General features: G+C 44.1%; 1 protein-coding gene across 1 annotated transcript in view; it reads left to right on the top strand.

Moving 5' to 3' along the window:
* PKD1L3 (polycystin 1 like 3, transient receptor potential channel interacting) overlaps window positions 1-24,370 on the top strand; it is a 74,109-nt gene that overhangs the window by 32,740 nt on the left and 16,999 nt on the right. Inside the window, exons 14-32 of the mRNA XM_077831427.1 lie at window positions 3,177-3,377; window positions 3,946-4,091; window positions 4,952-5,146; window positions 6,368-6,493; window positions 9,561-9,746; window positions 11,362-11,486; window positions 12,374-12,500; window positions 14,178-14,312; window positions 15,418-15,643; window positions 16,225-16,418; window positions 16,882-17,112; window positions 17,948-18,049; window positions 18,756-18,934; window positions 19,210-19,356; window positions 19,945-20,144; window positions 20,324-20,541; window positions 21,602-21,818; window positions 22,548-22,776; window positions 23,747-23,960. Coding sequence (XP_077687553.1) covers window positions 3,177-3,377; window positions 3,946-4,091; window positions 4,952-5,146; window positions 6,368-6,493; window positions 9,561-9,746; window positions 11,362-11,486; window positions 12,374-12,500; window positions 14,178-14,312; window positions 15,418-15,643; window positions 16,225-16,418; window positions 16,882-17,112; window positions 17,948-18,049; window positions 18,756-18,934; window positions 19,210-19,356; window positions 19,945-20,144; window positions 20,324-20,541; window positions 21,602-21,818; window positions 22,548-22,776; window positions 23,747-23,960 — 3,398 coding nt within the window. The remainder of the gene's footprint in view (window positions 1-3,176; window positions 3,378-3,945; window positions 4,092-4,951; window positions 5,147-6,367; window positions 6,494-9,560; window positions 9,747-11,361; window positions 11,487-12,373; window positions 12,501-14,177; window positions 14,313-15,417; window positions 15,644-16,224; window positions 16,419-16,881; window positions 17,113-17,947; window positions 18,050-18,755; window positions 18,935-19,209; window positions 19,357-19,944; window positions 20,145-20,323; window positions 20,542-21,601; window positions 21,819-22,547; window positions 22,777-23,746; window positions 23,961-24,370) is intronic.

The raw sequence follows: 24,370 nt of genomic DNA, 5'->3' as shown, positions 1-24,370 counted from the left end.
TACAATCACATCCGCCAACTCCTTTAGCACTCTTGGATGCAGCGCATCCGGCCCCAGGGACTTTTGCTCGTCCAGCTTTTCTAAATAGTTCCGAACCACTTCTTTCTTCACAGAGGGCTGGTCACCTCCTCCCCATGCTGTGCTGCCCAGTGCAGCAGTCTGGGAGCTGACCTTGTTCGTGAAGACAGAGGCAAAAAAAGCATTGAGTACATTAGCTTTTTCCATATCCTCTGTCACTAGGTTGCCTCCCTCATTCAGTAAGGGGCCCACACTTTCTTTGACTTTCTTCTTGTTGCTAACATACCTGAAGAAACCCTTCTTTTTACTCTTAACATCTCTTGCTAGCTGCAACTCCAGGTGTGGTTTGGCCTTCCTGATTTCACTCCTGCATGCCCGAGCAATATTTTTATACTCTTCCCTGGTCATTCGTCCAATCTTCCACTTCTTGTAAGCTTCTTTTTTGTGTTTAAGATCAGCAAGGATTTCGCTGTTAAGCCAAGCTAGTCGCCTGCCATATTTATTATTCTTTCTACACATCAGGATGGTTTGTCCCTGTAACCTCAATAAGGATTCTTTAAAATACAGCCAGCTCTCCTGGACTTCTTTCCCCCTCATGTTATTCTCCCAGGGGATCCTGCCCATCAGTTCCCTGAGGCTGTCAAAATCTGCTTTTCTGAAGTCCAGGGTCCATATTCTGCTGCTCTCCTTTCTTCCATGTCAGGATCCTGAACTCGACCATCTCATGGTCACTGCCTCCTAGGTTCCCATCCACTTTTGCTTCCCCTACTAATTCTTCCCAGTTTGTGAGCAGCAAGTCAAGAAGAGCTCTGCCCCTAGTTGGTTCCTCCAGCACTTGCACCAGGAAATTGTCCCCTACATTTTCCAAAAACTTCCTGGATTGCCTGTGCACCGCTGTATTGCTCTCCCAGCAGATATCAGGGTGATTGAAGTCTCCCATGAGAACCAGGGCCTGCGATCTAGTAACTTCTGCAAGTTGCTGGAAGAAAGCCTCGTTCACCTCATCCCCCCGGTCTGGTGATCTTTAGTAGACTCCCACCACGACATCACCCTTGTTGCTCACACTTCTAAACTTAATCCAGAGACTCTCAGGTTTTTCTGCAGTTTCATACTTGAGCTCTGAGCAGTCATACTGCTCCCTTACATACAGTGCAACTCCCCCACCTTTTCTGCCCTTTCTGTCCTTCCTGAACAGCTTATATCCATCCATGACAGTACTCCAGTCATGTTAGTTATCTCACCAAGTCTCTGTTATTCCAATCACATCATAATTACTTGACTGTGCCAGGACTTCCAGTTCTCCCTGCTTGTTTCCCAAGCTTCGTGCATTTGTATACGGGCACTTGAGGTAACCTGCTGATCACCCCTCTTTCTCAGTATGAGGCAGGAGCCCTCCCCTCTCACGCGCTCCTGCTCGTGCCTCCTCCCGGTATCCCACTTCCCCACTTACCTCAGGGCTTTGGTCTCCTTCCCCCGGTGAACCTAGTTTAAAGCCCTCCTCACTAGGTTAGCCAGCCTGCTTGTGAAGATGCTCTTCACTCTCTTCGTTAGGTGGAGCCCGTCTCTGCCTAACACTCCTTCTTGGAACACCATGCCATGGTCAAAGAATCCAAAGCCTTCTCTCCGACACCACCTGCGTAGCCATTCGTTGACTTCCACGATTCGACGGTCTCTATCCAGGCCTTTTCCTCCTACTCGTACATAGTAGGAGAAGAAACACTGTAAAGGACAAATATACTGTTAAATAATTTGATACACGGAGTGCAATGTTTACAGTAACCCTTTTCTTTATTTTGCCAGAATATGATGTATAGTATGGTACTCACACACTCACACACACACACACAAAAGCACAGAGTAGAGGTATGGCAAAGCTGCTACTGAAACACGTCCCTAGTGGCTATATGTGGTATTGCAACAGCTGTGCCTCAGTTTGTCCCGTGCCTTCTATGGCTGATTTCAGCCATTGGTGTGTTCTGGCCTTCCTGCCAAGCCAGGTAACAGAATCCAACCCTTCTCAGGGCCTCAGAGTACTTCATTTAACGTCCACCAGAATGCAGCAAAACAACTGAGTCTTCAGCCCAGCTGGGCTCGACTGGTCGCCTTCTTTTCAAACCATTCCAACACCAGCCCCAGGTCCTGGATTTGACTGTTACCACTGAAGGTGGTCAGGTCGCACTCTCCCTCCACCCACGGTTTCAGGCAAGCTGCAGTCCCTGATCAGCCCCTATTTCCAGTCAGACTTCCAGCTCAGGGCTCAGCCACCCAGGCTTCTCTCAGCCCTCAAGAGAAAGCTCTCAGCTACCATTCCTCCCTGGCCCCTCCTCTGGCATACCTTTTTTCTTCCTTTATGAAGACTCAGCAACCCTAGCTGTGTTTGACCTCCAATTAGGCCAGATCCCCCTTCAGGCAGGGATGCTGGAACAATTTGCATAGTGGGGATGCTGAGAACCATTGAGCCAAACTGTAATCTCTGTATATGATGGAAACCACTTCAAGCTAGGGGGTGCCTTCAGGTGCAGCCTGGTAGGTTAATTGGCCTCTCAGGCCACTTTAACCCTTTTGTCACCTGTATAGCAGTAATTTGAGGTGAGTGAAGGCTTGTCTATATGAACACTTAGTTTGTGGCAAAATGCAGCGGGAGGGGGAAATCTACCCCACAATGGCATGCTGTGCATCAGGGGTCTATGTGGACCCTGTTGCCATGTGCTAAAAGTACCCTAGTGCACTTTAGCCTACTCCCATTTCAAAGAAGTGTAGTGCCCAGCCACAGGGTTGTTACAGACACTTAGTGCATGGCAGGCTAGTGTGGGGTAGATTTACACTCTAGCTTGCCACAAAGTGTTCGAAAAGACAAGCCCTGATTCAACAACCCTAATCCAAGATTATGTTAATCATCTGATTTAGACACATCTGGAAATAGCCCTATGATGAATATTCAATTTTATAATCCAGCTTCTCTTTACAAGGGAAATAAATCTGTGTTTGCATAGTGCTGTCTATGCTATAGATTAGCCTATAAAGGTATCTCAGCTCTGGTTAGACAACATGCCATTCCCAGAGCCTGAACAAACTGCATCATTACTAGTGTATGATGCTCAGTGCTGGTGAAAGTCATCAGATGATCATCACTGATGTTTTCCCTCTGAACTTTCCAGCAATGACTCAGCATGAATATGGCGATGAAACCTATGTTGTCAGCATGGTGCCCTCACCAGTGGTCCCAGTCTGTGCTATATCCCCAGAGGAGGGATCGGTGTGCACCAGCTTCACAATCTCCTGCAGTACTGCCTGCTCAGAGGACTCCTGCCCCCCTGCACACAGCAGTCTGCTCACGTACTGCTTCTACCTGAAATCAGGTAAGTTCTGGGGCTGGTTTGTTTGACTGGCAGCTTCCCTGTGTGTGCACCCAGCCTTGTACTTCCACCACTAACGAGCAAAGGCTTAACCCACTTCCACTGCTGGCCAGATAATAACTGGACAGATTCTCAAACCCTCAACTCAGACAGAGTAGCCCCTTGTTCTGCACATAGGGTTGTTCACTTTAAACTTGTGGAGTAAGATGCAGCCCTTGCTCAACCTGGCCCTATGACAGCAGAAAGAAAAAACATGTACAAACAGGGCATATATGCATAAGAGGGCCATGAACTTTACAATAGTTTCCCTTTAGAAACTGCAGGAGATTTTTAAAGAATCCCTTTAAGGACTGTGGAATCACCTTAGGCAAGGAATCTGAATTTAAGGGTCATTATCTATTTTTCCCCAGAGGAGCTATTTTAATTTAGCAAATCAAAGCAAAGAGACATGATTCCATGGTGATAACTATAGGCCCAATCCTGTGTGGTGCTGAGTGCCTCTTTGGAGGATGCTGAGCTGCTCAGTAGGGTTTGAAGTGTATGACGGGTAACACTGTCTTTCCTCTTTCAGGTTCCCTCCTGAACTGTGGCCCACATCCTGAACTCCTGTCAGTTTATCTTCCTCTTGGAGAAGAGGAAAATAACTTTGTTTTACACATTATAATTACTGTCAGCAATAAGTTTGGTGACACGGTTCAGACTGATGCTACTGTCAAGGTACATGGAAAAATCTTTTCCCTTCTAGCCTTCTGACTGCCGAAAGCTAAACCTGTGATTCTGAGGGTTGGGCCACCTTCCAGAGCTTCCTCTCCCCATTTTATACCCATTACTCTCCTGCGATCCACAGCCACCATCCTTCTGACCAAGGAGGACTAGACAAGCTTCCTTGTAGAATCCCATGTGCAGCCAGCAGTTTCTTCCATCACAGTTTGTTCAGGCCAGAATTTAGGGAGACAGTGAACAGCACAGGCTATGTTTAGTTAGTCTTGGAGTTAAAAAAACCAGAGAAATACTGGAACCTGTCTCCAGGGGGCCCAAAAATAAATCTTCATACTTATTAAAAGAATGTGCACCATTGCTTCATTAGTGTTATTCAATGGAGTTACTCATCACTACGCTGATTACAATGGCATCATACTGGAGTCAGACTGAAGTACTGCAGAGGTGAATTAGGCCCACTCTCTCTCTTCTCTAACATGAAGGATACTACTACCTATCAGTATCTTTCTTCAGTCAGTCAGGTGGACCAAACCAGAGGCATCTCTAGAAGAGACTGTAACTGTTTTGTAAGTTAAGAGTTGGAAACTTTTGATCAAAACATTTTTTCAGATGAAAACAGAGATTTTTTTTAAACAAATGCTTCTGCAAATGTTCTTTTCTTTTTCCTGGGTGGTTCTAAAGACGGTTGGAAAATTTCATTGGAAAAAAGAGATCCTTGGAAAAAGATGGAACAATCTCAGTTTCTTTATCAGCTCTCATTATGAACATTGTTAGGATGATAACGGAGGTTGTGAAAGGGTAATAATACCAGCAGGCAGCAGTAACAATGCTCTGAGCATGTCTAATTGCATCATCAGGTTCGACGTGAAGATATGAACACTGGGAACCAGACCCTACAGGCCACTCTGGCTGAGAAAGCTAATGCTATCCTAAAAGAAGGAAACAACAGCATGTCCCTGTTCCAGCTGTATAAGTCAGTGTCTTCAGTCCTTAATCAGGAGAGCCAGGGAGACACCTTTAATACATCTCTGCAGACTGACACCCGAAGGGAGGTCAGCCAGCTGGTTTATTTTCTTACACTACAATGATGCATTTTCCATTTTCTGTAAAGACCCTGGACCATTTCTTGAGTAGCACCAAGGGCTTACATACCTCCTTCCGAAGTCAATGGGAGTTGTAGGTTCTCAGTATCTCTCAGGATTTGGGCCAGCATTTGCCATAGGTTTCAGCTAACAAGAAGCAGCTGTTCATTTTTCACCACTGGCCCTTTGGAGTCATTGACTTTTCATCCCTTCCATGTCAACATTCTCCCTCTTGGCTATCCCAGCACCACCTCCCTGAGTGCTGCTCATGGCATTGCACTTACCCAGAGACTGACTGCGGGCAGCCAATCCCTACTAAAGCTAGGGCACTAGCCCACCAGCAGCCAGTGGGGGATGCTCAAAAGGGGTGAAATCTCTTCCCTTCCCTACCCCAGGCCCCTTAGAAATAAGAGATTCCCTCTGTGATTCTCCAAACCCTCTCCCCCTGGGCTGAGGTAATAGAGTCCCAACATCTGTCTTGCTTCTGCAATCCCTAAGTAAACTGCACACGAAAAACATCATTCATGTTGAATGTAGTGGGGATCTCTCAAGGGTGAGAGTATGGCTGGAGCAGGGCACTGGGAGTCAGGACTCCTGCATCCTATTCCCAGCTTGGCCACTATTTGTGTGGTCTTGGGCAGCAAAGCACAACCACACTGGACCTGTTTGCCTGTGTGTATTACACACCTCGCAGCAGTGGGATAAGGCTCCATTCAGGTGTGGTATGAGGCTCAATTAAATGTTTCCACTGCCTTGAGCTCCTCAGGGGGGAAAGAGGCTAGAGAAGTACAACATATCCTGAATTCATCAGCTATGATTCGTTGTTCTTCTGAACCAATCGTCTGCAATTCTGCTTTCAGTGGAGGTGGTATTTGTACACTAAGGCCTATACATTCATCCCAACGGGTAGGAATTCACACAAGTTGCTTTCATTATTGTTAATGGATGTTATATGTGTAAATCCCCTGTGTCTCAGAGTGACAAAATATCCCTGTGATTATACAGTCAATAGCTACAGAAAGTGGCAATTTGTAAGTAGAGCTAATACTAGCTTGAATTATCCATCCTGGGGAGCTTGTTTCTGCCATTAGATCTATAGCAAACTAGACTGTCAATATTCAGCACTATTTACATTTACAGTCTTAATTAACATCTTTGTTCCTGTCTCTAATTATCTCCTTTCATCCCAAGCTGAGAGAGCTGATGCTGACAACTCTGTCTGCTGTTAATGTAACATCAATACAAACTGCTCTTAAGATGTCAGAGGTACTGAAAGAAACCACTTACAGGACTGAAGAGCTCTCTTCCTCAGCACAGGTAAGCAGAGCTTTGATACACATCTTCACCCACTGAACCACACCTCCTGGCCCCTGGCCCTGGGAGAGCATCACTACTTGCAGTAGCCTGTTCTTTATTTAATGTTTCAGAGACCAGGGATCATATCAGGAGACAGTATTGTCTAGAGTGGGAGACAGGGAATCAGGACTCATGGGTTCTATTCCTGCTCTGCCACTACCTCACCAACAGTGAATGGCCATTTGGGTTAAACTTAGTGACAAAGCTATAAAATAGGTATAATAATACTTAGCTGTTTCACAGGTGGGGTAATTCATTCATGCCTATAAGACACTTTGAGATCTTAGGATGAAAGGTATTGCTATAAATGTGCAAAGCTGATAGGTTTCAGAGTAACAGCCGTGTTAGTCTGTATTCGCAAAAAGAAAAGGAGTACTTGTGGCACCTTAGAGACTAACCAATTTATTTGAGCATGAGCTTTCGTGAGCTACAGCTCACTTCATCGGATGCATACCGTGGAAACTGCAGCAGACTTTATATATACACAGAGAATATGAAACAATACCTCCTCCCACCCCACTGTCCTGCTGGTAATAGCTTATCTAAAGTGATCATCAGGTTAGGCCATTTCCAGCACAAATCCAGGTTTTCTCACCCTCCACCCCCCCACACAAATTCACTCTCCTGCTGGTGATAGCCCATCCAAAGTGACAACTCTTTACACAATGTGCATGATAATCAAGTTGGGCCATTTCCTGCACAAATCCAGGTTCTCTCACTCCCTCACCCCCCTCCAAAAACCCACCCCCATACACACACAAACTCACTCTCCTGCTGGTAATAGCTCATCCAAACTGACCACTCTCCAAAGCTGAGTTATTCCAAAATCCATTTGACTTCATGCTTGTAACTTCCTGGCATTTGCCTCACTGTCATGTACATGCTCTCACTGAACTACATGTTACAAGCAACTTTCCACAAGAGGAGTTTCACAGCAGCAGTACCTGGGCATAGCTGTTCAGCTTTACCATAGGAATCCCTGAATGTTACTTGAACAACATTATATAGTCAAACAAATTTATTTGAGCATAAGCTTTCGTGACCTACAGCTCACTTCATCGGATGCATGCTGTAGCTGTAACTCACGAAATCTTATGCTCAAATAAATGTGTTAGTCTCTAAGGTGCCACAAGTCCTCCTTTTCTTTTTGCGAATACAGACTAACATGGCTGCTACTCTGAAACCTGTCATTATATAGTCAGTGGATGGTGCTATTTGTTTCAATTTTCATCCCAGTGTTTTTTGTGCTGTGCTGTTAGGGAAGTGAGTCAATGGGGAAGGGACAGAATAATTCTTTTTTGCAGGCTGTGTTTTCCCAGCACACAATTTATTCATAGCACATTAGCAATAAAAAAGCAGTTTCTCCTGATTTCTGAGATTGTTTCAAATGCAGCCAGCAAATGATGATGGAATATTTCAGCAGTGGCCAGGAACCATAGTCAAGACAATGTAGTTCAGTCAGATTCATGAGCAGAAGCTTAAGATTGAAGTTGCTGGGGTAGCAGATCTGAGGGATAGGCAGCAGCTGCACTGTGTAGTAAAATTTGCACAGCCCCTTGACCACTCTGGGCCAGGCTCCTGCCCGGGTAATTATTACCTTGGTTTCATGATCACAAAATACACAGTGTCTATACTTAGGCATAAATGGGAATGCACAACACCCTTCTATCTTCAGCATGGAGCACAGGGCATGGAGAGAGGTAATATTTGTTGATAAACTGACAGTTTTCATGGAGAAAAAAATTGAAATACGTTAACTACATACACTTAACAATATAGTAGCATTTCTTGGGTCCCGTGACAGGGACACTCATCTCTCGTGGGTGCCTCCTGTCACCTGGGTGGGATGCTGCAATCCCTTTTCTCCCGTGCTCTTGGCACCCCCTGTAGGTTGTTCACCTCACTGGGTGGGTCTTCAGTGGCTCAGCCCTCCAGCCAAGTCACAGTCCAACAGTGAATGGACCCCTTATGGTAGCAAAGAGTTCAACACACTGTCTGCCCTCACCAGTGTCTTCAAACCTGTCTCAGGGCCCCTTTAAATCCTGCCTTGCACTTGGGCTTCCCAGCACAGCCTTGTCCCCTTCTTGGGTCTTAGGCCACTTTGCTGGAGGGCCAGTGGAGGGGACCCAGGTCTGCCCATTCTTATGTGTGCTCACCCAGGGATCTTACTCAGAGCAGCCCTGTATGGCTTCCTTCAGTTTGCTGCTGCTGTTCCCTGGGCCTTTTCCCCTGTAGCCCGTTTCTCTTCACCCTGACCTCAGGGCTGAAGTTTTCAACTCTTCTTCCTCCTCGCTGAATGCAAGTACCACCAGAACCCATCTTGTGGCACTCACGTGTGCTCCTGTGACTAGACTCTGCCATTGGGCCAGGTTGTGATATGCTCTCTCACACTGAGCCATTACTTAGGTTGTAAACTGTATGGGGCAGGGAACACCTGATTGTTCTGTGTTTGTACAGCACCTAGCACAGTGGGGGTCGATGTCCATGACCAGGGCTTAGGCATGACGGTAATACAAATACATAATGGCAATACAAATACATAATAACAGTAAAAATACTTTTCTCTGCAAACAGCCCCATTGGACTATTCATGTTGTTTGGCAGTGTTTCCCAAACTTGGGACGCCGTTTGTTCAGGGAAAGCCCCTGGTGGGTCGGGCCAGTTTGTTTACCTGCCGTGTCCGCAGGTTCGGCCGATCGCGGCTCCCACTTGCCGCGGTTCGCTGTGCCCGGCCAATGGGGGCTGCGGGAAGCGGCAGCCAATATGTCCCTTGGCCCGCACCGCTTCCTGCAGCCCCCATTGGCTGGGCACAGCGAACCACGGCCACTGGGAGCTGCGATCAGCCAAACCTCTGGACGCGGCAAGTAAACAAACTGGCCTGGCCTGCCAGGGGCTTTCCCTGAACAAGCGGCGTCCCTAGTTTGGGAAACACAGCTGTAAGGGACCATATAGCGAGAACAGTGGCTTATTTTAATGCGTATTATTTTTAATACACACACACAACCATTTCCCTATATCTCCTGTTCAGGTGGAAGCCAGTAACTCTCTCAAAGATGTCAGTGAGTTCTTACTCACTGTAAGCACAGAGGACAGTGAGGATTATCAGAAGCGAAAGGATGCAGCTGGCTACCTGTTCAACGCAGTGAGCAATGTGCTCACAGCTTCCATACAAAATGGGACAGAGGACGCTTCATTGTCTGAGGCTGGACAGGTTGTTTTCATGTGGTTCAGTTTAAAATGTACAGTGCGTGTGTGTCTGCCTGGCGTAGAAGATAAAAAAAGCCCTTCTGACTTGGACATGTTTGAAAGTGGCATTGCTTAGAGTGCACTGGGGAGCTACTCAGTGCAAAGGGGTTAGGCTGAACATCAAGGTAAATAGGATGGTGAGATCTGTTAGACTATGGAATAGTCCCTTAAGGGAAGTGATAGCAGCCTCTTAAAACATTACTTGAGATATATGAAAACAGACTGGCCAGAGTAGTATATTCCAGAATATACTGTAAGGAGTAATACTTCCCTTTGTGGATAAATTAGATCACCTACTGTAATAGGATTTTTCCATCTCTGATTCTATCCTTCCCTACTGAACCAAATCCTGAGGAAGTTACATGTGCTCAGCACCTCTGAGGCTTTAGCTCCACTGATTTCATCAAGGGACTAAACTGAAATCAGTTACCTTACTTGAACTTTCTGAAAAGCTTCCACCTGATTTTCTATTCAGATTTATGTGGTATGGGTTTTTCATACTTCTACGTGAATTATTTCAAATGCCTTTGTATGCTTCTTATGGGGAACAAGCATTTTAATTCCATCACTGTGAGTAGGGTGTGATATTAATCTAACCTGAGAAGTGAGGATATGAATACTTTATAGGGACAGCACAGGGTATTCAGTATAGAACATTAATACATTAATGGGAGGCTGAAGATACTAATTTTGACAGAAGGGAGACAAAGTGATCTGATGACCAACTTAAGGGGTAGAGTTCGCTAGCAGCTAGAGCACAGGCTTAGCAGTCAAAAGATCTACATTCTAATCCCAGCTCTGACACTGGTCTACTGTGTGATCTCCAGACAATTTCACTTAAACTCTCTATGCTGCAGTTTTTCCATTTGTAAATTAGGGATGATAATACTCCCCAGGCCCAGGGTAGTGTAAAGGGTAAGCAATTGGGCCCTGATTCAACAAAGTATATAAGCATGTGCATTAAGCACAGAATACTCCCTTTGAAGTCATGTACAAAAGGAACTATTCACATACTTTGGCATAAGTAACTTCTTCTGAATCACAGCCATAAAGTTTGTGGTGCTTTGAGATCTTTGGATAGAGTAGTACATTATAAGATTATAATTACTATTATAATATTTAATTTATTCACTGTATGCATTGCTCTCATGAGAATTATGGATATGGACTACACCAAGATACCCTTTGCATGCTTTCATAATAGACTGACCTTTAGAACATCTAATCTAATCTATCTATCATTTTGCACTAGTCCATCACTTTGGTATCTGAGCACCTGATACTTCACTCTTTCATTCACAAACAGTACTTTTCCAATTTCTCCAATTTTCTCCAATTTTCCAATTAACACTAAGGCATGTTAATTATTTATTAGAGTCATTTTATTGTTTATAATAACTTTATCAGAGGTTACCAAGATTATTACCCAGTCTGCTGCCTTAAAAAGAAACACTGAAAATTGGAATTAGGGAAGTATGGTTATAAATTCAGACAGATCACAAATGGAAATTAATACAAAGAATGCGTTCCCTGCTCTTTTCAAATAACAAGTGCATATCAGGAGACACCCTTGTCCTTTCCAGAGTTTGGTCTCACACCAGCTGTTGGACACAGTTGAAAACCTGCAAAGCACACTCCTGATTGGGAAGCTGCCAGATGATGAACCAATGGTACTGATCGCTCCCTCTGTTGCAATGTACATAAACAGGTAACAGTCAGCACATTTCAGTTATGGCCTGTGCGTCTACACACCTGACAATCTCCAATCATTCTCAAGGATAATATCTATCATTTTCTCATTAAATGGAGTCACCCAACCAAATATTATACAGATGGTAACAAATCCATAGGTGCTGTGATGTTGTAACTGGTTATCCATTGTAAAAACAGTTTTAACTCCAACTAATTTCAGTAAGACTAGACTGAAAATTCTCATATATGATCTGTAGCCAGAGAACGATTCTCTGGGATTACATAGGTCAAGCATCACCCACTTAAATTTGTAGGTATGTGGAAAACACTTGTTGTAAAAGGCTAATTTTTCTTTCTTGCTGATGCTGCTCTAGGTAAAAAATTGTCACAGGTTTGGGCAGAAGAAAATGTGAGTTCTCAGGTCATAAAATCATCCCCAAATCTGTTTACTTAGAGCATGATTTTCAACTATGCAGATCACACTTGACATTCAATTGCTCATCTAATTTGTGCAGATGCAACAATAGTGCATAGAAATCAAGTATTTGCTCATGTAAATGGATATTTAGATGCACTTCTCTCCCAATTCACAATATGAGTATAACTGCAAGCCCAAATTAAGTGCGCAATTGCAGGTGGACATTTTTAAAAAATCATGCCCTTTAATCATTCATTACCAGTGGCATGCAGAGCATTACAGCAAGCAGAGACAAGTCCTGAAGTATTTGCCACTGGAGTTAGAAATGGTTCTCCAGCACAGTTACACTCACTCAGCCAGGAAGCCTTTCTGGATGTAACATCAACTATGCTTAGCAACCCTGCACTGGGTTATTAATACTTCTCTGTCTTTGTCTCCATCTGTTCTTATTTTCTCTGCTTGCATCTGACCCCAATTCTGGACAGGTTACAAACAGACAGTATGGACAGCACATCCATTAACATCTCCAATTCTAGCTCGGCCAGCTTTACTCTCCCCTCTGCCTCCTCTCTCAGTGTCTCAGGAGACAGTGATGAGACTGTGGATATAAGGGTAAGTGACTGTTACTCTGACTTGATGTATTCTATGAACTCATTCATTCTCTTGTTCTGATGAGTTTGGAGCCTTTTCTCCTTTCACACTGATCACACTGGCACATGTGGTGTCCTGGTTCTTGGCCTTCCAATTATGTCAGCAAATTCACTTGGAATTTATCAGGATAGAGTAGCCTTTTCCATTTTCTTATTGCATGGGATTTGGTGCAGGTAGTTGAAGGGACCTGGGAGCTTACTGGAAAGGCACCTCCCATCACAGCCCCTGCCTGATTCACTGCTCTCTCGGCTGCCCACAGCAATGGACTCAATTGATAACTCTAACCCATTCACCATTTGGTTGCATTCACTGTCACGAGGAGTCAGCTGATCACAGTGTCTATACCATTATTTAACCAGCAAGCCTGAAACACTGCTTTCCCCAAGCGGCATATGAGTCAGTTGGAGCTACTCAGATCTTATAGGGGACAATAGGGGCCCAGGTTTCCTGCCAGTTGGGTGTCTTCCATTGTCTGATCTAGGACACACGCTATTCCCTAGTACATTTTTGTGTTGTTATGATATTTTTATATTCCTCTTTCTAAGGGTCTCCCAGGCTGATTCAAAACAATCAGCCTGGTGAAATCCTATATACTGCTGCAGGCTAAGTGTCTCCTTCCAATTCCCCCTCTCTATTTCAGCTCTGTTACGTCATGACCCAAAACTTACTTACATCAGTGGAAACACTCCCATTATCTTCACAGGCTTTGGATGTCCCTCCTTTTTCCCCCTGCATCTCTGTACTCATGACTCTAACATACTCTGATATGCACCCCAGGCAGTAGATTTATATATGTTGTCAACTCCAGTAATTTCAGGAGAGGCACAGCAATTTGACTTTGATGGGATAATTCTAGATTAACACTGGTGTGACTGAATTTGGCCCCAAATATCTAAATCAATGGTTCTCAACCAGGGGTACACATACCCCTGGGGAAAAGCAGAGGTCTTCTAGGGTGTACATCAACTCATCTAGATATTTGGCTAGTTTTACAACAGGCTACATAAAAAGCACTAGCGAAGTCAGTACAAACTAAAATTTCATACAGAAAATGACTTGTTTATACTGCTCTATATACTATACACTGAAATGTAAGTACATTTATATTCAAATTGACATTTTAAAATTATATGGTAAAAATGAGAAAGTAAGCAATTTTTCAGTAATAGCGTGCTGTCACACATTTGTATTTTTATGTCTGATTTTGTGAGCAAGTAGATTTTAGGTGAGGTAAAACTTGGGGGTACGCAAGACAAATCAGACTCCTGAAAGGGGTACAATAGTCTGGAAAGGTTGAGAGCCACTCATCTAAATGACCCATGAAGAGGATTACATATGAATGGAAAGTGATTGCTGCATGCTAGAGATACATTAGAGATGGGTCTGAGCTGCAATATTGATATGCAGATCACAATCCAAACTTTCCCACAATGTAAGGTCTGGGATTGGTCCATTATTGAGATATGGGCCAGCTTCAAACTTGGATCTGGATCTGAACTTCCCTGAAGTCCAGGGTTGTTTGGCTCTTGGGTTTGGTTCTGACTTCATCTCCAATCTACATGGAAATCTAAAAATTGTGACTATAATAAAGTATCTTGTACAACTCAAATGCTGCTTGTCATTCATGTCTCCTTGTAGATGGTGAGCTTTTCAGTGAATCCCTTTTCCTTAAGTGACACCAGTTTTGAGATCAGTGGAACCGTGGGAGGCCTAAGTCTTACCAGTGTGGATGGATTGGTCATACCAGTTAATGACCTTACTGAAAACATTGAGGTAAATCCAATCCTCTCTCTCAGCGTGAACTGGAGTCTAATTAGATCCGTGGGTGGCACGTGCTCTATAAATGTCAGTTGTGTTATCATCATCATCTCTCCAAGTAGCAAGCTCAGTAGAGAAATGGTAACGTTGTGTTTACTGCCAACACACAAAGAGAGAGCATGGTGTATGCACATGCTAGGAAGGACTACATGTGGTTTGCAGGGTGAACACAATAAGCATCCCTTTCATGAGGTCTATGTGTGGGACCCTAAAGTGCATCTTACTTGTACAAGTGATTCAGCCTTTCCTTCTCCTTCATCATGTGGATGAACAAGGAGAAACATGAGAATCCTACTGGCTAAGGAAGATGGCTGCTGGCTATGGTCAGTCTGAAACACACTGTGATGTCTAAATAATAAAACCATCATAATCCTGCCTCGGGGTAGGGCAATGGACTTAATGACCTCTTAAGGCCCCTTCCAGCCCTACATTTCTTTGATTCTATCATCCCAATATTGCATGCCCATATTACTATTTCCTAGGCCTCCTAGCCCGTGTGTAAAATCATTAAACTAATGCCTAAATCATTCAACAATGCATTTACATATCAATTTGTGTTTCAGGATGACCATAATCTCAACTCTTTAGATTTAGCAGGTATATATATTGTTACTCATCTCGAAGACACAGTCTGGAATCATTTTGATGAGTAGCATGCCATTCATTTCCTAAAAACTCACATATGGAACACTTGCAAATGTACTTCAAGCCTGCCCACATTCCTCTCTAACCCATGTATGCACTCAGCAAAAAGAGCTTTGAAATGAACCAATGTAGAGTTGATATGGACTTTTCAGAAGCTTGTTCTAAGTATCAAGCAAATTGCATTTGAGCAGGCATGCAATTGGGAAGTCTTATTTACGATAGCTGTCCACCAGGATGGATTTGCTGGGGAATGTTTTCCCACAGTATGTTTTGAAAGAAGAAATTAAACGGTTTTTAGAAATAAATCCCATAAAATGTGCTTTGATCTTAGCATGTAGCCACATCGTGTTACTATGTAATAGGATCCAGGCACTGTCATACATTTTTAGGAATGAATTTCTGTGTTCAAATATAGATAATGCTGCCAAGACTTTCAGCACCTCAGGAAGACAGAAGCCTGTTGAATCTGGGCAATTTTAGTGCTCTCCAAGTCAATGTCACCTCAGAAAATACATCTCTAGTGATCCACCTGGAAACTGAACAGGATATTCCACTAATACTGTACTTGGGATATGGCTACCATCCAAATGAGACTAACTATGATATGAAAGCTCATCTGCCCCTTAAGAAAAACACTGGAGGTAAGATCATTTACCGAGGACATTTGATTCTGGGCACTCTAGGCTCATCTGCAAACTACATGAGCACCCTTAACTCACACTTTCCAATAGAAGCTTAGCACACTCAATATGAGCTCTTAGGCCCAGATCCACAGAGGTACTTAAGCTCCTAACTTCCACTGATTCAAATGGAAATTAGGATCCTAAACACCGTTGTGGATCTGGGCCTTAATTCTCACATATAGTGCTGTCATCCACATTTTTGACAGATAAGAACAAATATAAATTGTAGAGATGAGCTCAAGCTCAGAAGTTTGGCTGTGTAAATGGCAATGAACCGCCTCAAAGACTGAAAGAGTTCCAATCTGTGTCCTGGTTCAGGCCATCTCTAGTAAACACTATGCACAAACAGAAGCAAAGAACAGGTGCTTTGAATAATTAACCTAATAAATTAACCAGAATAAAAACCTATACTGATAGTTGTTCTGATAACTGTTCTGTTATTCTATTTAATTTATTTATTGGCATGTATACAATATATCTGTACATTGCTGAAACAAATGCTTTCTTACATAGCCTGCAACTAAATATTTCTGTTCAAGATAAGTCAAACACATGGGTTCTTAGCCCAGAAGAACTCATTTTCGGAGAAGGGACTTACTATCTCATGATGGAACAAGACATGGAAATGGATTCTACAACCAACCGTGATCTAACCATAGCTGTCACTTCCTTTGTATCACAGTGTGTGTTCTGGGATGAGCTACGGGGCAACTGGAATAGCTACGGGTGCCATGTAAGTAGAGAGAAGCAGAAGAATGTTGTCATGGATCTTTCCTCAATACATTTCAGAGCCAGCCTAGATAACAATAACATTTGTTAAAACGAGTGAACATGTTTCTTTGAACTCTTGATAGCACCATGAAACAAGACCAATTTGGGATGGGAGAAGGTCATGAAGCTCAGGTTAGTCCAATATAAAGGGGAACTTAGACACGTTTTCTCTAGGATGTGCTTCTAAGTGAGAAGTGGTTGAAGCATTTTGAATGGATTATGTTTAGTACTATAATACCCACTTCCGCTTAGGTCTTAGAATCACTGTCCTCTACTGGATTTTGTAGGATCTGCTTACATATAACAATGCTTCACACCTAGCTCAGCTAGCTTTCCTGTTTCTTTAGCTTGGTAGGTAAGTAAGCTGTAAACTTTGAAGCCAAAAGTTGAGAATGTTTTGAACATGATCGTTCTTTGGCTTTCAGGTAGGTCCAAAAACAACCCCCAGCAGCACCCAGTGTCTCTGCAACCACCTGACCTTCTTTGGCAGCACCTTCTTTGTCACGCCCAACACCATTGATGTCAGCAAAACAGCGGAGCTTTTTGGCACATTTGTGGACAACCCCGTGGTAGTGACAACTGTGGGCTGTATCTTTCTTGTGTATGTGCTGGTGGCTATTTGGGCTAGAAGGAAAGACATTCAGGATGATGCCAAAGTAAGCATTGTGCTAATAGATAATGTGATAGGAAGTATTTCCCCTCTGTCTGGCCTGCTCTGCTGTGGTCACATTAATGCAGTCACTTAGGACAGAGCGAGCAGTCAGCTCCCTTTGGAGCTGATGCCACTAATTCTCCCTAAAGGGATTGTGATCCAGGAGTGATTAAAGAGCTAGCATTGGATTGTGTAATTTTTGTGTAATGTCTTTCTCTGTCATCTTCAGTGTGTTCCCGACAGTATACATGAAGAAGGAGGGAGTCTAAAGTTTTAGTGGGTTTGTTTTCATTAAACTTTTACATCAAGAATATAACACAAGACTGAGTTTATCACTCAGGGTGTCCCCAAATGCTGTTCATTTCTATGTCTCTCTCTAGCCTACTTCTAGACATAGCCAAAAAATGGAGGGGAAGTCCTGTGGAAAATACTGACAAAAACAAAAGAGTTTTTGTCTAAATATTTCATGGAAAATTTTGGCTTTCTGCAGAAATTTGAATACTGAAAAATTTGGGGGTTTGGCCAGTATATCTCAGCTTTCAAACATTCAGCTTTTCAACAACAAAAATCAAAATTTCCCATGGAAAGTGGACTTTTTAAAAAAAAATTAATTACATCATAAACCTAGTTTTGTATCAAAAAGCAATTTTGACGAAAAATTTTCTACCAGCCCTACCTATTCCCCTTGCCTCCACACTTCCTGCTAGGTATATTCAGTATTCACAAGATGGCACCGTGTCACATTTCCCATCCAGGAGCCTGGAGAAAGCCCTGCTCCAGGCACTGTTACTATTTTACCATTCATAGGATTCTCCTGGTGGTGTTGTCTCTCTTTCCAGGTGAAGATCACAGTGTTGGAGGATAACGACCCCTTTGCGCAGTATCGTTATCTTGTGACAGTTTTTACAGGGCACCGTCGTGGGGCAGCCACAACCTCCAAGGTACTGATGGAATTACAGATCTGTAGGTGTCTTCTGAATGTTTAATAGACCGTGAACATATAGAGCTCCAGCTTCAGAAACATTTGTCTCATCAGGAAATTGACCATGTCATATTTAAACCTAGCGTGTAAGGGAGCCAGCAGGCTACCAAAGAGAGCTTTGGCTCCTCCAAGGGAAAAAGCAAGTAATGAAGCGTTTTCTCTTCCCCTCCCTAGGCCTGGGAAGGGGACCTCTGGATCTGGGCAGCAGAGGTAACAGCAGCAGTAGGCAGTGCCTGGCTCTGGAGGAGGAATGGGGAAGTCCAGAGGATTCACTGGGCACGATTAGATCTGCAGCCTCACTCACTCTGCTGCAAAACAGGCCGAATGAGTGAAGCTCTCCCTACATGCACAACGACGTAAGAACAGTTGCTCTTATGCTACTCAGCAGCTGCGATAGCTTCCATTACACTCAGTTCACAGGATATGGCAAGGCTGTAGTGACATCCTGCCAACTGTAGGCCAAAGCCTGAGCTCCTGACTCAGTTTTCACTAAGTCCCTGTGGGGGGCAGCTTGGCTTCAGTTGGAATTTGCCAGAACAGAGGCTCAGTAAGGAGTTCAGGATTGGAACCCATGTCAATACAAAGTATCCACGTCCAAGCCATGAATGCAAACAAATGGTGCCAGGCTGTCAATTATCAATACACTCATCCGGTATGTCTTTCAGGTGACTCTCACGCTTTACGGCCTCAAAGGAGAGAGTGAACCCCACCACCTGACTGACCCTGACACACTAGTCTTTGAGCGTGGAGGAGTGGATGTTTTCCTGCTCTGTACCCTGTTTCCTCTTGGGGAACTGCAGCATATCCGACTGTGGCATGATAATTCAGGAGACAGTCCATCCTGGTAAGCAAGGGGAGAGGCTATGAGGAGACAGAAGATTATCCTTTCTGATAACACTTTGCTCTTCTGTTGCACTTGTCAAACATTCATGTATTTATCCTCTCCCCACCCTAGGAAGTTGGAATGAGTTATCTCCATTTTGCAGATGGAGAAGCTAAGTCACAGACAGGCTAAGGGTCAGAGTCTGACACCCAAACTCTCAGTGAGTTGCACTTCCAGTGACCTGAATTCCATAGCGTCTTCCCCACATGAGTTAGTTCTTTATTTTTATGGCACAGGTATGTGAATCGCGTGCTGGTCCATGATCTGGCTCAGGATCAGAAATGGTATTTCCTCTGTAACTCTTGGCTGGCCATTGATGTTGGAGAGTGTGTCCTAGACAAAGTGTTCCCAGTTGCTACTGAGCAGGACATGAAGCAGTTCAGGTAACTTCTGCCTTGAGTTTGGTTATTGGCAGCAATCCATTTGAAAAAAGAAGGGATGCAAAGAGGGCCTAACCCAAAGCCCTTTAACGTCAATGAGGTCTCAGCCTTGACTTCAATGGACTTTGGACCAGAGCCAGAGTGAGGACTGCTTAGCTGCGTCTGACTGTTAAAGTGTGGTATTACTGCTCTGAAAACACTGAAGAGAGGGGAGAAAGACAGTTGGAAGTACCCAGTACAAACCCCAGCGCCAAATCCGCTTTACTATGTTTTTTCCCTGACAGACTAACAGAAATTGCTTTTGATGTATTTGGTCCTCACCCTACAATTACAGGGACAGGAGCTACCTTTTAGGCCTCTGCAAAAGGCATTGGTCTCCTGGATTTTGGGGGACTTGGCTATATCCAGTGCTAACACGACCATCTCACACAACCCAAACAATGAGAATCCTGTTGAGTGTCATCTCATTGTTATTTAAAATCTGTATTGTGGGAGCACTTAGAGGTGTCAGCCAGGGTGGGGACCCAAACTGATCTCTCTTTCCCCCTCTCCTTTCTAAGCACTTCCTTGCATCCCCCTCCTTCTTCCCAGTAACCTGTTTTTCATGAAGACTTCCAAGGGTTTCCAGGACGGGCATATCTGGTATTCGATTTTCAACCGCTCCCCACGAAGCACCTTCACGCGAGCCCAGAGAGTGTCGTGCTGCTTCTCCCTGCTGCTCTGCACCATGCTGACCAGTATCATGTTCTGGGGGGTGCCGAAGGACCCAGCTGAGCAGAAAATGGACTTAGGTAAGGCTGAGTGACTGCTCGGGCTGGGCAGGGGGGAAGGGGAGACACAGAGCCAGGAAGCAGTTTCACTGGGGATCACTCAGCAACAAGGTTTTTCCAAAGGGGAGGGGCTCTAAGTCTGGCATTTTCACTTTGCTCTGGGACTATTTTTACCCTTCCTCTCTGCCTGACGATGGCAGGTAAGATCGAGTTCACATGGCAGGAGGTGATGATCGGCTTCGAGAGCTCCCTCCTCATGTTCCCCATCAACCTGCTCATCGTGCAGATCTTCAGGAACATCCGATCCCGGGTGACCAAGGAGCAGAAGGAGAAGAAACCAGGGAAAAGTGGCCGAGTGTCTCCAAATCTGCCCCCTCCCCCTCAGGCAATCCAGAGCATCACACTCACCCCTGAGGCTGTGATAAAGGCAAGTCCCTCTGCGCATGGGCTGTTACAGGGAAATGGTTGAGAGTACTGATCTGCCCCAACGGTGTATAAAATACAGTGCACTGCCCCCTGCTGGTGGCTGTGTGCATCAGCATGAACTCACTGTTTACTATATGTGGCAAGTTTCAGAGTAACAGCCGTGTTAGTCTGTATTCGCAAAAAGAAAAGGAGTACTTGTGGCATCTTAGAGACTAACCAATTTATTTGAGCATAAGCTTTCGTGAGCTACAGCATCCGATGAAGTGAGCTGTAGCTCACAAAAGCTTATGCTCAAATAAATTGGTTAGTCTCTAAGGTGCCACAAGTACTCCTTTTCTTTATGTGTGGCAAGAAAGCACTATTTTGTCCTGTACCAGATGTGCTTCATAATTCCTTAAGTAATAAGCAAAACATTCACTGAGGGGGTGTCTCTTTGTTAGAGGTCCTCTTGACTCTGCAGGATGGGATTAAAGAATGAGGGGTACTTAGCTAGGATTACCATTGTCAGGGTCAAATAGTCCATGTAGGGGACTCTCGCTGATTTCATGTACCTGCCCAGGCAGATATGGAGCCTTATGGGTATGTACTGAGGGACTAATATCACTGTGTTATGTGGTCACAGTCTAACATCAAAGAAATGGATAACATTTGTTCCCATGATACAACTAACAACATGAGACATATGTGTAGTCATGTTGCTTAATGCACAACTGAAAGGCACTCCACTCCTGTCATGATGAGCATGGTATAAGAACCTATATAGAATAGAATAGACTCCCCAGCCCTGGTGAATTGTGTGTATTTTCACATCCTGCAAGCTTATATTGTTGGACTTAAACCTGTCAGATCAGGGCTGTCCCATGGGACTGTCTAAGCCTGTGAGAGTCTAAGGCCTTATCCACACGGGGGCAGCACTGTAGCTACAGAATCAGTGCAAACCCCCATTGTAGATGTGGTGCACCCACCAGTGAAGCTTACCATGGTTTTAAACTACATCAGTGCAAGTAACCAGAGCCACTAGGTGACTGCCATGCTGTTGCTGCATCTTCCAGGATATCAGGAGAATTGCCAATTCACTGTTTAAAACCCTGAAGACTCCGCTACCCTCCTCAGAAACAGACCCTGGAAAATCTACTGACATCAACACACTCTTGGCCTTGGTTGAGGACATCATCTGCCAGCAGAACAGAGCTGGGCAAGAGTTTTATGATGAGAGTAAAAAGAAGGATGATCCTATTATCATCACACTAGGGTCTGTAGATATGCAAGGTAAATCGCAAGCTAAGAAAAGCCTCACAGAAATGCCTGTAAGTGAAGCCACCGCAATCGCTAGATATGAGGACCACTCTCTTACTTCATTTTGAGTTAAGGACAGTTCAGTGTAAATACTTTGTTTCCTTTGCGGTAGAGTGAATGGTGGCTCTCAGCTGTCCTGCTTTTAAAACCAATGCAGGCTTTTCGGGGTTTATGACGAGTCAGTGTCCATGTAGCATCAAGAGCCTCATGTCTCAGTGATTCCATAATCATGTTGTCCTTTCCCTCATCCTTCCTCTCTCTGTGCTGTTGTCCCCTCCAGTTCCAACTCAGGGCTTGATTCTGCCACCAGGGCTCACATTGATTATTAACTTAGTCTGTAAATTGCCCCAATGATTGCAATCCCAGTTTGCCATTGGCTTTTTCAATAGATTTATGCAGTTACAGACTGCACAGGTAGCCTATGAACAAGGATGTTTGGTCTTGGACTCATCTGTTGAGGTTCTGAGGTCATTGTCATAAAATATTGTTTGCCAGGTGTGAGGAGAATGCTACTGCTACATGGTTGTATAAGTTATGAAAGCTAGATTATTAGTATTAGCAGTCACCATAGATGTGCATCACCTTCAGAGTAATTCCCTCCCTGAAAATCCTAGGCCCTGATTCTGCCACTCTTATTCATACTTTATTCCATGAGCAACCTCATTTATTTCCCTTTTCCCGCCCTCCCCCACTTCCCTGGAGAAAAAACAAGAAGCCCAACTCCGGAGAAAGGAATGGGTGAAAGGCTGAAACACAGTGACTACAACCGCTACTTGTACATGCAACTCCAGCACGTGGAGATGGAGTTGGAATTACTGGGACCTCATAAATTCCAGAAGACTCAGAGTTACGTCCAAGCTGTTAGGCAGGTCCAGCACATGAAAGGCCTCCTGGAAAGCCACCTCTGCTCTTCAGGATCCATCAGTGAGAGGTAACAATCACCCTCATCATTGGTATACGTAGATGCAGGTCACTGGTTCAAATCCAGCCCAAGCTGGTGGTGATTGAAAGTCATTACCATCTGATGACTCCTTGATAATTGTATAAACACTCTTGGAGGAGCAGCAAGGGAATTTCAATTGAATGATTACTGCATACTAGAGATGTAGGGGCAACTCATCACTCTTTTGTTTATACCAGTGGTTCCCACGCTGCTTCCTGCAGCTCCCATTGGCCGAGAACAGCAAACCGCGGCCACTGGGAGCTGCGATCAGCCAAACCTGCAGATGCGGCAGGTAAACAAACCGGCCCGGAGCGCCAGGGGCTTTCCCTGAACAAGCAGCACCCCTAGTTTGGGAACCACTGGTTTATACATTTATACCTCCAAAATTAAATGTTCCAATGTAGTAAAACATTATAGTAAAGAGCTGAGGACAAGCTCTGAGCTCCAAAGTGCTCAAGATTCTGTAAAATAATGGATGTGTGGCAGAGACAGAAATGGGTCAGAAAAATCTGATTTTTAAGTAGGAAGCATTCAACAATTTAGTGATGCCACTCTTCATGGTCTCTAAGCCCTTTTTTATAGAGGCATCCAACAGACACAATGTAGTGGTGGGTCTGTCAGCATTTACATTAGAAATCCTATTATTCTGGGGTTTTAGAAATAAAGCCCATAAAATGTGCTTTGATCTTATATCTATATGCCTGTTTGTATCTGTATACCTGTGATTTGTGTACCTGTTTTTGCCACTTTCTGAATACTATTTATATCATTGTATCTGTCAAAATAATTTGAAAATAGTTAATAGTTTTTAAAATCTGACTTTCACATAAGGTGTTTCTTATCCCTGTTAAGTCCAGAGTTTGCACTTTATTTTGTCTTATTTGTGGTTTGCTTCTGTCTCACCGGTAAAATGACTTTCTCACGATGGTTGACTCTCCAGGTGCTCCCCCACTCCAAGTTTCTCTGGGGATGGCAAGAAAGGTTCCTCTTTCAAAGGCTTGCCCTGGTGGTTTGTTTTCATTGGCTGGATCCTCATAGCTGCCACCAGTGGTGTGTCCGGATTCTTCACCATGCTTTACGGGCTACATTATGGCAAGGAGAACTCCATCAAGTGGCTGATCTCCATGGCCATCTCCTTCTTTGAAAGTCTATTCATCACACAGCCCTTAAAAGTAAGGTCACTATCAATACAAAACACTGGCTAGGGAAGGGTTGATCCTGCAGCCCTCTCAGGCACATCACTCCCATTGAAGTGAACTTGAGTTTTACATTCAAAAGCACTGCAGGACAGAGCTCTTAAGCAAGAGATCCTTCCTGTAAGTTAGGGGTTTTGTTACAATTGAGTTATAATGTCGTGTTGATTTGTCTTGGCAGGAATCTTCTTCCCGTTAGCTTCATTTCATTCTTATTTTGCAAAAAGAAAAGGAATACTTGTGGCATCTTAGAGACTAACCAATTTATTTGAGCATAAGCTTTCGTGAGCTACAGCTCACTTCATCGGCTGACGAAAGTTTCCAGCGGGAAAGGTATGGCCAGAGGCAAAAACCAATCACATTTAGTGGGATTCACACAGCATCTTGGG

This window comes from Eretmochelys imbricata, chromosome 12, assembly GCF_965152235.1.
Source record: "Eretmochelys imbricata isolate rEreImb1 chromosome 12, rEreImb1.hap1, whole genome shotgun sequence".
Lineage (NCBI taxonomy): Eukaryota > Metazoa > Chordata > Testudines > Cheloniidae > Eretmochelys > Eretmochelys imbricata.
Note: the sequence above shows the minus strand (reverse complement) of the source record. Positions and strands in the feature narration are given on the sequence as shown.